This window comes from Falco cherrug, chromosome 6 (genome assembly GCF_023634085.1).
Source record: "Falco cherrug isolate bFalChe1 chromosome 6, bFalChe1.pri, whole genome shotgun sequence".
Taxonomy (NCBI): Eukaryota; Metazoa; Chordata; class Aves; order Falconiformes; family Falconidae; genus Falco; species Falco cherrug.
Window position 1 is genome coordinate 57,413,564 of NC_073702.1, and position 13,300 is coordinate 57,426,863.

Genomic DNA, 13,300 nt, shown 5'->3' on the forward strand with positions numbered 1-13,300 from the left:
TAAAGGTAACAGTGCATTGCACTGGGAGAACAAAACAAAAAGTGTGAGGGAAAGAAAGAAAGAGGAAGAAACTGGAACTTGAAATCATACAGTCATGCAGACTAAGAAGAACTCACTATCATAGGATTAAAAAAGGAAAATCATGAAATATATTGCACTGAGGTTTGGACGAGGCTGAACTATAAAAGGAGCCTGTATGTCAAACACATAGGAATTGTCAGAACACACTGGAATCAACTGATTTAGTGCTAATATGAGTAAAAAGAACCTTTTAGGCTAGTCAAGCTATTTGTAGCCTCATTATTCCCATTTGTTTGTATCAATACTGAAAATACTAGCACCTTCTTCCAGTAAAACTTAACTTTATAGCTAGTGAAGGAAAAAAATAAGAGTTGTAATAGGTCTCGCCAGCTTTAATGACACACCAGCAGATGGAAACAAACAAAAAAAACCCTCTTCATCTGTTTTATCTTGTTTTGCATAGCAGTTCCAGAAACATTTCCTTGCTTCTGTGCGATAGCAGAGACTTAACTGACTAACATCCTGTCTCTGACCTCAACTCCTTGAGCAAAGTCATTGAGGTATCTGTGATGAGCATACCCCATCATCATGTGGTCTTAGCCCTAACTCCCTCGGCCACAGACATCTATTCAACATGGAAATGGCAGAGGCTAACCAAGCTAACTCTGTCTTCATGGCTGTAGAGAAAAGATTAGCAGCACTGTTAGTAACTGCTGGGTGTGCTGCTAGACTGCAAAAGCTGATGCTGTGAAAGCTAAACTCCAAAGTAATGCCTGAGCAGCAATGGGGAGTTGTACAATACAAAAGACCATTTTCAATACAAGCATATTTACTTTCCCTTCCCTTTCCCAAAGTGGTTTTTTTTTATTACCTCCTTCTGCACTCACTGACTGGACGCAGCTAGAAATAAGAACAGAGCCTGGCTTGGTTTTTCGTTGAATTATTCTGTTGTTCAAAGAGCACAGCAGTTTCTGTCTGTGTAATAAGGGACAGTGGCAGTAGAGAAGACGTTGCCTGAGGGTTAAGCTGGGAAGCTTCATTTCCCTATTCCAGTAGGAACAGAAGGAAAACTTTTAGCTTAATTTTCGGTTTTGTGGTTTGTCACCATAATCTATACCTTAAAGCTGTTTTAACCTAATGTTTTATGTATTAATTTCCTCAGGTTTATTAATTTTTTTTCTACTTTTTAATTTATCTCCCTGTGAAGGTGTATGAAAATGAATAGGACAGACTTTTGTGGATATTGAGGAGTATATAGCAGTGGATTCCAGAATATTTTTTTTTTTAAAAAAAAAGGCTCTCAGACATAGACATACAAATCCCAAGGCCATGGGTAGACTTGAAAAATAGGTTCCATCTGCCTGCATTGGTTTCAAAGGAACTGTCTACTGAATGTAAAACAGGCTAGAATACAGTCTGTGACTTGCTCAAAAGGAAGGGAAAAAACCTCCACCTTTAGGCACACTGCAGAAAAAGAAAGCAGAAGATTCATGATTGTGAAGAAATTCTTGCGGTGCACAGTATTTTTCAGCTATGGTTTGGCTCAGATCCCATAAAACAAGAACTGACAGTAAAATACGTGAGTAGTTTCTTCTAAAGTACTTACTACGCAGGAACAGCAGGCATTTCTAGAGAGAAATGTCCAATCTGAAGAGATTACCTTTTTTGCCATAAGCAAATATACAACATTGTTGTCACCTCAAAAAAAATTTCACAGTTCCAAAATTACAGTTCAGTCCTATATTTTTAGCTCTGGCAAAATTAGTTTTGGTAGAAAAAAAAGACTCTTCTCCCAGTTACAGTGGGCTAATAAGAGGCTCTGTTTCAAGTTGTGCCACTGCGCAGGAGCAGAAGCATGCATGGACATTTTGGACATAAGGGTACCTGTAAATAGCTTGCCATGGCTGCTCCTCTGAGGCAGATACACCTCTGTAGCTCTTCAAAGCACTGCCTTACAGAAGGCGGAGGAGGTGACATCTACCCTATATATTCCCATAAATTGGTAATCTACCCAGTTCTTGGGTGAGGGGGAGACACCTGTAGCTATCTCATTCTAATGTTATTTCCCTTCTCATGAGTTATATCCCTAAGGAATAAGCCAACTTTCAAAAGGGCTACAAGCTCCAAACACCTTTAACATTTTGATAAGTAGTCTGCAGCAACCCTAGTGATCATTTAACAATGAAACAGTAAGTTACTACTTGGTACCAGCACCTCGTGCTGGCTCACAGATGTTCACACCGTGGGCAGCTGCTCCACTTGTTCCAGTCACCTGCAAAAGGAGTGAAGCCTTGCTTTTGGGTTGGGAGAAAAGTGGGGAATAGAAAGGATGGGGAAATGGGAGGGATGGGGAAAAGGAAATATTCCATCAACACTCCTGTGCCCACCACAGTAACTGTGCTGCTGACAGAGCAAGAAACTTCCATGCTGCAACAGGGGGAGAAAAGGGAACAACAGAACAACTATCTCTGGTGGAATTTTTATAAATTATTATTTCATAGACTTCTTAAGCATCTCCCATTCTTAACATGTGGGATGCCATTCACTAGGTGCTGTGATCGTGAATAAGTCCAACAAGCTGGCTTGCATGGAGGGGCAGTTCTGCTGGCACCCTTGCTTATTGGGTGAAACCAAGTGGAGTTTCCCTTGGCTGCCATGCAGTGTTGTGGTCTTTCTCCCATGTAGGGATTCCATGAGCCAGATTCAGGTGGCAGGACCAGGCCACATTTTTCAGCCAGAGCTAGCAGAAAGAGTTCAAGGTGGGAGAGAGGCCACAGTGCTGCAATTGCAAGAGTTATGGGTCTTACCTGTAGGGAAGCATAAAATAGGAATCAGTTTGGAGTAATCCCATGGCTGAAGCATGAAACCTGGTTGCCTGATACCCAACAAACAACTCCCACCATGACATGTTTTACAAGGATCTTTTGGTTCTGACCTCCACATGCAACCCCTCATCTTAGTAGCTCTTTCAGCAGAATCAAGAGAGAATGTGCCTTCCCATCCAGCCCACCCTGTCCTCTCTAGATCACACAATGCGCATTTTTTGAGCAGCATTAGGACTTTATTTACTCCAGGCAAGGGCACAGTTTTCTCCAGCCCAAAGAACGCCACATCACTGGGAGTTTTAGTGATGCCTTCGATCGAGGCCTGGGGATTCAGAGTTATTAAACAAGCACAATACCAATCTCATATTATGATGATGATAACGTGGTACCTTTTCCTTCCTTCTGACATCTCTTTCTTTGTACAATACATTTTCTGCTCTCGCTTGTAGCTGGGCAAGGATTGCCCCTTGCTGACGGATGCTGTACGATCTCTCTGACCCTTACTTCATTTCCTCTTTTGAAACCACATGTTTTTCCTTTCTTTGTGCAAGGGCTCCATGGACTCCACTCACTAGCTTCACAGTGCACTGCAATAAACATAGGACAAGCTGAGCCTGGCCAATATCTTTTTTGTATACACAATGCATACGGTACATTAATTTAATTCTTCATCAGCCGAAAGGTGGCAAAAATTAATGGAATTAATCAGGATTTGCAGCATTGAATTGACAGAAATTGGACTGCTGAGGATATACTGTACAAAATAATGTCAAATAATTATGTCAGTTACTATTTTGTACATGCTGTTTCATATTTCCATTCCTAAAATGGGGCAACAACACAATTGGTCTCAATGAAATCAGTTACTGGGGCTTGTTCTGAGGTTGCTTTGGTTTTGTGGAATTAAACATTATTCATGCCTATGTGAGAGTGCAGTCACTGGGTCAAGCTGCTGCAGCTGGTCTCAACATTATTGAATTTGGAAATCAATAGAGTTATAAAGGACCAACTGATAGCAAAAGGCATTACATTAAGAATCAAGTATCTTTGGTGATTTGCTGCTTGGTACTCAGCTTAAATAGTGAAAGAGCCATCATCTGTAGCATATACAAGCTGTAAGTAGGCAAAGCAGAGGAGAATTTGGGTCAGGGGGGTGCAAGCTTTTCAGAAGAGTGTGGGTTACAGTTTCTAAACCACAGTGGTCTGAATGCACATCCCATACTATTGGGAATTCAAAAGATGTGCAGCTGGACATTTGTCCAAACAGTGTAGACAAAAATGGGAGTAACCTTGGAAGCTTGAAAACGTGCTCTTAATAACTATCCTTCCTTTGTGCCATCTCCTCAGTATCCTTCTCTTGATAAAAGACAGGGAGCATTTATATTTACTTTATGTTCACATGCGTGCTTAAGACTATAACCACCACTGCAGAAGGAAAGGCTTCCAGACCCTCTATAAGGAGGAATATGTAAGTTAACAGTTTTCTGGCTCCAGAATTTACTTCCAAATTTTTCAAAACCTGAAAATATAACTGACCTTGGGCAATCTCTGAGCCTTTCTCCAGTGAATTGTCATGTGGGTAGTTTTGTTTTTCATATTACGCTGGAGCTCTCCTGTTAAAATAATTGGCCTTCACGTGTACAAAAAAGTTCTGTTATTCCTCCATAGCTTTAAATGGCTTTTCCTATTTGAGACTGACTCATTGTTAAAGCAGCTAAGTCTACAGCACTTGGAAAAAGCCATCAAGAAACAAAAATGATCCCTTGAATTCCTTTCAAAGATGAAAGTCTTTGCTTGAAAATAAAACCGTAAAAAACATCACTACCACCTGAACTAATATATATTTGAGAAGGAAAATGCCAAACCACTTTGGCATTATTTTTATTCCTGCATTGCTTCCCCTCTAAAACACGCGATACCAGGGAGAGCTATATGCATGATACTGTGGGGGAGGAGATTTCCATCATAGCCAGACTGTGCCTAAGTGCTCCCTGGTTGCTGGTGGCTGAAGAGGTTACCGCTTCCACCGCAGTTCACAGCCCTCAGCCACCACAATTCACAGCTGGCATACTAAAATAAGCTGAACCTTGCCGCAGCTGCAGCATGCCCATGGCGGGGATGCCAACTGCACCAGCCCAGAGGCAAATATATCACTAGTTCTGCTTTCAGCCAGAGGGATGGCAGAGGGATGGAGCAGACAGTTAGGTGTGGTGACCTCCAAAATTGCCCCGGAGTGAATAATTGGAGCTTGTGAGTCAGAGACTGAAGAGATACAAAAGCAGGTCTCTTCTCTGCAGCCAGTGAGTCATAGGACCAGTGTTGCCAATCTCGTTCCTGCAGTGACAGTGCCACACTATTTGGTGTTTTATTTTAATCCTCAGTTTCTGGAGTCAGGTGATTATGCACATATACCATTTTGGGTTTTTTGTGGGTGTTTGGTTGGGTTTTTTTTCTTAAAGTTTTAGTTTCTAGCCTTCGCCTTTGTGAAGGTAAGCTTCAAAATGTTGATGCACGCATGCTTTGAAAGCTCAGGTAGTACAAGGGAGCTAAAGCAAAGCAGTTAGTGTTTTAATCTTTTGACTACATGTGGAGTCTGGCTCAGGATTTCTGAACCTTTGATGTTAGCGGTACTGCGTAACACTGCAACAGAGCAAGTAAGACATGGATGTCGTTCTACCTCAGGGAAGACCAAACAGGCCATATTTCCTGAGGCAGAATTGCCCTTAGTGTCAAGGCTGCGTTTGTGGGGCACAGCCAAGCTTGTGCCTCTTGTGAAATGTTTGGAAAGACTTGGAAAATACCGTGAGTTTGTTGTGCTGGGGAATACATCTTCTGATACAGAACATTTTCATTTTAAGTTAAGGATTCCTTGGTTGTGTAACTGATCTTTGGACTCCTGCTCTCCCTAGATCCCCCATCCCCTGTCAGAAAACCAGGCAGGACATGAGGGGACAGGACTTACCGATGCTAGTGCACTCCATTGTGTGATTGTTGGCTTCCAGCCCATCAGGGCATTTTTCAAGGCACTTTCCACTGTATAAGTAAAACCCACTTTTACACTTTGTGCAGAAGTTTCTGGTGAAGCAGGTATCACAGTCAGCTTTACATTCTGAAATGCAAACAGTAAACGACAATGCTGTTACTCTTTGCCATGAAACACCATGGGCTCTCTCACATATACCAGAACCACACAATTCTAGCAATGTTAAAGAATCTTCAAAGGAAGCAAATTATATTTAGATCTTCTTCATGGCCTTTGCACACAGTGATGCCAGCCACAAGTGACCTGGGCACCAGTGAGGGTTTTATAAGGGTGGCCTGATGCTGAACGGCCTCACACTGCTTGTCTTCTTGAAGACCTATGCAAATGGAAGACAGAGCACAGCATGTCAGAATAACAGCATACTGCTGCTGCCCTACACTGACACAGCACAGGTACTAATTAACCCCACAGGGTACGGTACTGGGCCAGTTCCATGCTATCTGTCTCCATTCATCCGGGAGGAATAAAAATATGCCAGAATTTAGGATCTGCTTAAGACTGTTTTGCATCAACATCTTTTTCTTTTTTTAAATGAATCCCTGATGTTCAATCAGATGTCCTGTAGTTTTCATGTATTCTCCATATAACTACCCCAAATTGGCATTAGTGGTGTATTTCCCAGTTCTTAGATATTTTTAAAAGAAATACATAAAAACTTGTGTATGGCACAGCTCATGTCTGAAATGCAAGGCCACACACTGCTAAAAAGTGAGCAAATACTTTACAGTGTCAAGTTACTCTGTAAGACTTTACTCTGGGGTCCATTCATTAAATAATTTTTATTACCAGGTAAAAACTGGGAGAGTTGCTTGGCCATCATTCTTATGTTTTTATATCACCTGTGGGATTAAAAATAGTTAATTCAACAACAAAAAGAGGAGTGGGGAGGACATTACAATATTTTCCAAGTCATTTATGGTTCAAAATACATAGTAAGGTCAAAATGTTGCCCAAGCAGTAAAGAACAGAGCTGGGTTCTCTGTCTCCCAGCCCAGAGGCAACATGAATCAGTAACTTCCCCAAATCAGGGTGACACCTGGTCAGCTGCTACAGGCATTCAGAGGACTACACTGAGTGTGAGACACGCTATAAAGAAACCAGGGCAAACTGCATCCTCAAAGAATGACACCTGCTGTCTTGTCCCCTTGTCGCAAGGGTCAGGAGGCTAAGGGCTGTAGGTTAAATGGCTCCAGCCACCGAGATTCATCATCTCTCTGCCCTCACTCTTCAGAGCTGCCACCACTCCCTCTTGCTGCTGGAGGGCAGCGCCTGGTGCCCGCTGGCGCATCCCTTTCACATGGGATACAGAGGAGGAGACCATCACCTGGGTCTTAGGCAGGTCATTCCTGCAGAGTCAGGATGCCTGAGCTTTAGGCTGTTTTGTGATCTTTCACCTTAACTTCTTGCTCAGGTTAATATTTACTATACTATTATAAAAGAACTGAACAAATAAAGACACAGCCTGTCCATCTGCTTCTCTGTTGACTTGACTTCTAAGGGAATGCAGCATTCAAGAGAGAACAAACAAATCCATGAATCCATTTCCCCTTTCCCCAGCACTTACTTGCACACTTATTAATGTCGGGATACCGTGTCCCGTAGTATCCGCTTGGACACGAGGAAAGACATACTCCAATCTGTTTCATGCCAATCCTTTCCAGAACAAAAAAGAGCCTGGGCTTACATGACAGGCATCCGTTGTAGTCAGAACACGTAGCACACCCTCCTTGGCAACCCTGGCTCACATTAGGATGCACTGAGAAGGCAAAGATTAAAAAGGAAAAAATAATGGTGAGAGAACAAGATATTAGACAAGACCGTGAAATAATGATTTCTCTGTACTTGGAAGGGTGGACCATCTACCCCTCTGACAGCTCTTAAAGATTGCTTCATTTTTTTCTTGGGTCTCTTATGACCTGACATTTCATTTCAGTGATTATTTCACCTGCATAAAAATGAGAAACTCAGCTGATGTGCTCACATCTTGCAGAAATAGTTAACAGTAAATTACATTTGAAATAGATTTTATGGAATGGCAGCATCCTCGAGAACAGTTATTTTTCTTTTAGTTATTTTCAGTGGCTTTTCTGACTTGTATGCACTTGGTTCAGCAGGAAATACATGTTAACTTATCTTTGCTTTTCCTAGATGGATGATTAAAAATCAACCTAGTGTGTAATTTCTTTCATTGGCTAAATGCCATTTGATTGAGTTCTGCTGTGCAGGAATATGCCCTTGTAAGATCTGATGCTAATTTGCCTTAACAAAAAGACACAGGAGAGCCATCCTTCTCACCCTCCTTCTTTCCCTGGAATGTTCTCTCTGGCATGTTTTTAATCTCTAACAATTAAAACCTGATGTTCAGACTTAACTGTGGCATTTACCCTGCTGCAGTCCCAGCATGGAGCATAGGTAGGATTATATTTGCCTTTCAGTTGAATTGTTCTAATTCTTCAGACAAGGAAAGGAAAACTTATTACACTCACTGCTTAAGACTATTCAGCTCTTTAGGGGCTTGGGGGTAGCAGAAAAGAGGATGCTATTGCAGACTATCTTTTCAGTAGCAAACATTAATCAGTGTATTCCTTCTCAGAGGTAGAGCCTAATGTTGTGCATCCTCAGGTACTTTAGAAGCCGTTACCTACTTTTAATTCCTTCTTGGTTGCATTCTTAAATAAGTGTTGGATCTGAAAAATACTTCAGCATCAAATAACTCCAGACCCCGTGCCCCCTTTTTTTTGGCCTCGTGTTATATGAAAAACCCAGGCATTTTTCTAAGTGTAAGCTTTCATCTCTCAGCCTGAGACACCTGGTTATATTTCATATGTAAGAGAAACCAGTCTTCATTTACATTTGTAAATACTATTCGTAAAAACTGTTAGGTTCCTGTTCTGCCTTCTGCTCAGTCCAGTGATAATTTTATAAATACATACATGCCATACAGTTTGATTGCCCATTTTAGTGTTTTGATCTTATTTTTATCTGCAGATATTGCTAAATGGCTTGCATATGCAATGAGCCTGCTTTTGTCAGGTCCCTTCTGTGGATCCCTTGGAGGCAGAGCAGAAGCCCATATGAATTCATGGCTTGAAGGCTGGTTGAAAGCCACCACTCTCTGCTACCTCAGGGGCATTTACCTGGTGGCAGGGAAGTTCAGGAATACCTCTGTACTTTGTTCCTTTACAGTTTTGGCAGAAAAGACATGGCCCATGAACAGGAAAAGCACTCCTCTATGCTCTGAGGTTTTGATGACCAGTTCCTCAACCTGAGAATCCTCACAGGGAGGTCAAGTTCACTTTTCCTCTTTCATTAACAGAATGAGGAATGAGGGCTATTTCTCTCAGTAGGGCTGAACATGTAGGAGAAGAGCAAACTTTGGCCTTGCTGCAGACAAACAATTTAAATGAGAATATAAGAACCCAATTCTCTGTGCTGCCCAAGGCACTCACTTTATGCAAAACCTGGAGGAACGTGTTTTTACCACCAAGACACCACTACTATGAGAATAAACAGCATTCTGCATAGTCAGAAACTGCAATCTCAATTCAGTTATCAGACTTGCTTTCAAGACTCTCAAAAGACTGAGTTCTCAGTAAGTATGGCATATTTTTTTCTGAGAAGATTCCAAAGATACAGAGTATATTGATTTTGAAATTAAGATCCTGAAGAATTGGCTTTCTTTTAAAATTTAAGTAAATGAAAATGTCCGTGTCTCTCTCTCCCCTGTCTTTTGGCTCTTGTATGAAGCTACTTTCAAAGGCAGGCACAGTAATGTGATCTAAGAAGCTGACATTATTTAAAAACTACCTGTGACTTTCCTTCATTAAGTCTGACAGAGGGAAGAAAAAGCAGCTGAAGTACAAAATATTTGTCGTCAAAGCTGCTGTATAAAATATGGATGATAACTTTTGATGGGAAACATATTATGTGTGAGCACCTGTGACACATCGTTATGAGTAGATTCTTTTGACAGAGAAAACATTATGTGCAACTTCTCTGAGGTCAAGCTGTGTGTATTGAGCCCTTGAGACAGGCAATACTTAATTATTGAAAGATGATAATTCTCTGTAGCTAAGATCTATTACATGGCCAACTTCCATCTCCTTTTCAACTCCAGAAGTATTAAGTATAAAATAAAATGTACTCCCAGCCATTTTCATAATTTCTGCCTCCTTTCATGCATCCCAGATACATCCCATACAAATAACATGGCAAAAAAGGAAGCCTGTAGATCTAAATGGAGAATCACATTGTCAGTATTACAGAGCAAGAAGTTAAAATATGTAAGTCAAGCTCCATTTAGAAGTTGATTTCATGCCATGTTACAACTCAATGTGTGAAGCAAAACAAGCTTATGTTCTTGAAAATGTATAAAACAAAAGCCTCGTTGAAGAGTCAGAATTGACATTTTAAATGAAGAAAGAATTTTTTTCTCTTGAAAGCTAATAAAGGGATCCTTTTTTGATAGTCCCCTATTGTGCCTGGCATTTCTTTGACCCCTATACCTGTGTAATAAAACTGTCTCTCATTGTGCTTGCTCTGAACGCTAGGAAGACCCTTATTCTGGCTCAGGCAAGGAGCAAAGCAGAGACAGCTGAGTCCAGAAACTGGTACTGTTTGACAGCACAGCACTGGGCTTTGTCATTGAACCTGGGAGAAAATAAATGGTGGAGGAGAAATATTCAGACAATGAGATAGCATGTTTGAAATAAGGCATCTCCAAGCTCCAGCTGAAACTCTCGTTCTCATTACCTCTCAGTCTCCTCCCTCTCTGGCTGAGATCCAGGCATTTTCCTGATCCCTGCAATGTAGGGGCCAGTCCCTCTCCTCCTGCAGAGGCCAAGTGGGGTCAGAGGGATTCCAGAAGGAAACGGGGCAAACTCAGGCTCTGAAACATCTTCCTGCCACAGGGAGGGAATTTATCACTGCTGGCTACAGAACTGGCCCTTACTATTCGTCCCTCATTGCAGCGAGGTGTTAGTTGCCTGCAGATCTCAAGCACTCCAGCAATTGCACACCATAACCATAAGGAAGCAACCAGAAGTTTTGCCCCTTGTTTCCCCCCATATCAGACAGTGTGAGCTCAGAGTTTAAGTGATGTGCCACAACAAGCTGGGAACACAAACCCCATCTGGTGAAATCCAGCCACAGTACACCTGGTATAAGCATGCATTACTTCAAATTTCTACACTTAAGTCAACAGTAGAAATGGGTAAGTAATGTATATCCACTTTAAGAAACACTTTGAAGTCCACAGGTGAAAAAGCACTAGGGAAGGGCAGACTGCTCCTGTTAGCCAAAAGTTTAGATGTGGTAAGAGGGACAGAGAGGTCCCGTCTCTTGGCAGAGGGGCAGGTGCTGTGGCCTCGTGGGTTAGGCTCTGGCTGCAGAACCAGATCTGGGCTTTAGCATTGCGAATAGGTCCAAGAAATGCTCTTGCTTGTAACCACTTGGTCTTTGATGCAACCTGCTCCACTATAAAGACAAAAAAAAATGAAATAGAAAAAATTCTCCACAACCCTCAAAACTGACTTCGATGAGGATGAAATATTTTATGCATGGGCTGCTAGAAGCAGTGTCTTCCATTAGACATAACCCTACCAGCCACCAAGCAGTCTGCCCTCTTGTATTCGAACACTTTTTGAGCACGGTGAAAACCTAGGCTCTCAAGGATGAAAAATACAGCACAGCAATAGGCAAAGCAAGTGGTGGGAGCACAGAGACCCACAGACAAGCTCTTCCCCGTTGCTTACAAGTGGGTCAGCCAGGCCTGCTGACTCATCAGGTACAAAGGATGTATGTGCAGGCTCGTGGCTGGCTTTAGGTCTGGAATCCATCCCTCCATTTTTCTTCTTATAAAGTCTAAATACTGGGGATCAGAGAAGACACTAAGGTAATCTTGAACTATTCTCTTCCCCTTGCTGGCATTAAGCCTTTTTTGGCTTGGAGGCCTTTTTTTGTGCAAGCTGTTTGTCCAGATATTAGTTTTAAGCCTAATTAGCAAATGCAATCACTGGGGATTTTCCTTTCTCAGAATATTTTCCAAAGCCCTGCTCTGGAAACAATGAGCTGTGGTCTCTCTGTTAAAAATAGAAAGTTAGGGACAAGGAGCTGAAGTTGAATCTGAATTTATAATGATGAGACAACAGAAGATTTTGATGGCATGCAGCAAATAAATTCTACAACATTTGCAATGACATTTTTCTAGCAGCTACACTTTATATATAGATTTAAATTTATGGGATCAAACATGAAACTAAGGAAACGCAGGAGGAACCTGGCTGGGTGTATGTTCTGACAGCCAGGGGAAAAGCTTGGGGCAGAAGAATATTCTTTGCCCATTTGCTGCAGCTGAGATGCACTGTCTCATCACCAGTCTTCAATGACCAAGACGTCCATTTAGAGCTTTGTTCTTGAAATGGATGTGATAGACAAGCGAGATCCATCCCTGCTCAAAAGCTGCCACTACTCCTGGTTTCTTGGGCTTGTGCATTCTCACAGGAAATATTTTCACAGCAGAGCTGCTCTGGAATTCAGCCTCACTGGTTGGGCTGCCCCTTGCTGCAGGACCCAGGCCCTGCCTTGGCTTTACCCACCATGCTGCACCCATGTAGGCACTAGCCCTTGTGGTGGAGGAGATTTGGGACAGGATATCCCACGGGTTCTCATGTCACTTGATCACTCCATGCATTCACTGGCATTCAGTTCGCTCTCTTTCACCTAGTGTGAAGCAGCTGCCTGTGGCAGTGGCTTGAAAACAATACTTCATCTAAAGCAGAGCTACTCTTAATCATGCAGACCATCCTCTAGGCAAAGGCAAACAGCATTTGGCAGTGAGCTGTTCTAATGAGGAAGTCATTAAGGAATTCAGATTGCAAACCACAGTGTATTTCCTCAGACTCTTTCTTGGACAGCATTTCTCTGTGTGGAAATGCATTAGAAGCAGAATGGACAATGGTGGGGCAAAACCACTGAACCAACGTGTAGGCAACGTGCGGCACAGAGCAAGGAGAAAGCCCAGGAGTGGTGGGACAGCACTGGGAGAGCACATACACATGGGTTTGATAAGTTTGTGTTATCACTGCTAAACAGATTGGCAGCCTGGGCCAAGATGAAACCTGAGCTCAGTCTTGCAGACTAAGCTCTGCTTGATTGCTTGGCCTTAAATCATCCACAGGGAAGCAAGGGACTTCATGTGTTGTGATGGGGCAGCAGCTGGGCTCTGCGGGGAAGACAGACCCATACATGGCAATTGCTGCATTGGATTTGCCATTTGTTTTCTGGGATGCAACTGAACTAGTGGTGATAGCTGAGGGATGTAGACTCCCCGTCCAGCCTCACCTGGATCTACAGGAGTCTGAGGTGGCCTTGAAAGCAAAAGAGGGAGCAAAAGCGGAAAAGAGGAAAAATC

At 42.3% G+C, this 13,300-nt stretch overlaps 1 protein-coding gene across 1 annotated transcript in view; it reads right to left on the reverse strand.

The window, feature by feature from the left end:
• Nucleotides 1-13,300, reverse strand: part of RSPO3 (R-spondin 3) — a 61,113-nt gene that overhangs the window by 17,809 nt on the left and 30,004 nt on the right. Inside the window, exons 3-5 of the mRNA XM_055714709.1 lie at nucleotides 7,454-7,645; nucleotides 5,809-5,955; nucleotides 3,236-3,433 (exon numbers count right to left, since the gene is read on the reverse strand). Coding sequence (XP_055570684.1) covers nucleotides 3,236-3,433; nucleotides 5,809-5,955; nucleotides 7,454-7,645 — 537 coding nt within the window. The remainder of the gene's footprint in view (nucleotides 1-3,235; nucleotides 3,434-5,808; nucleotides 5,956-7,453; nucleotides 7,646-13,300) is intronic.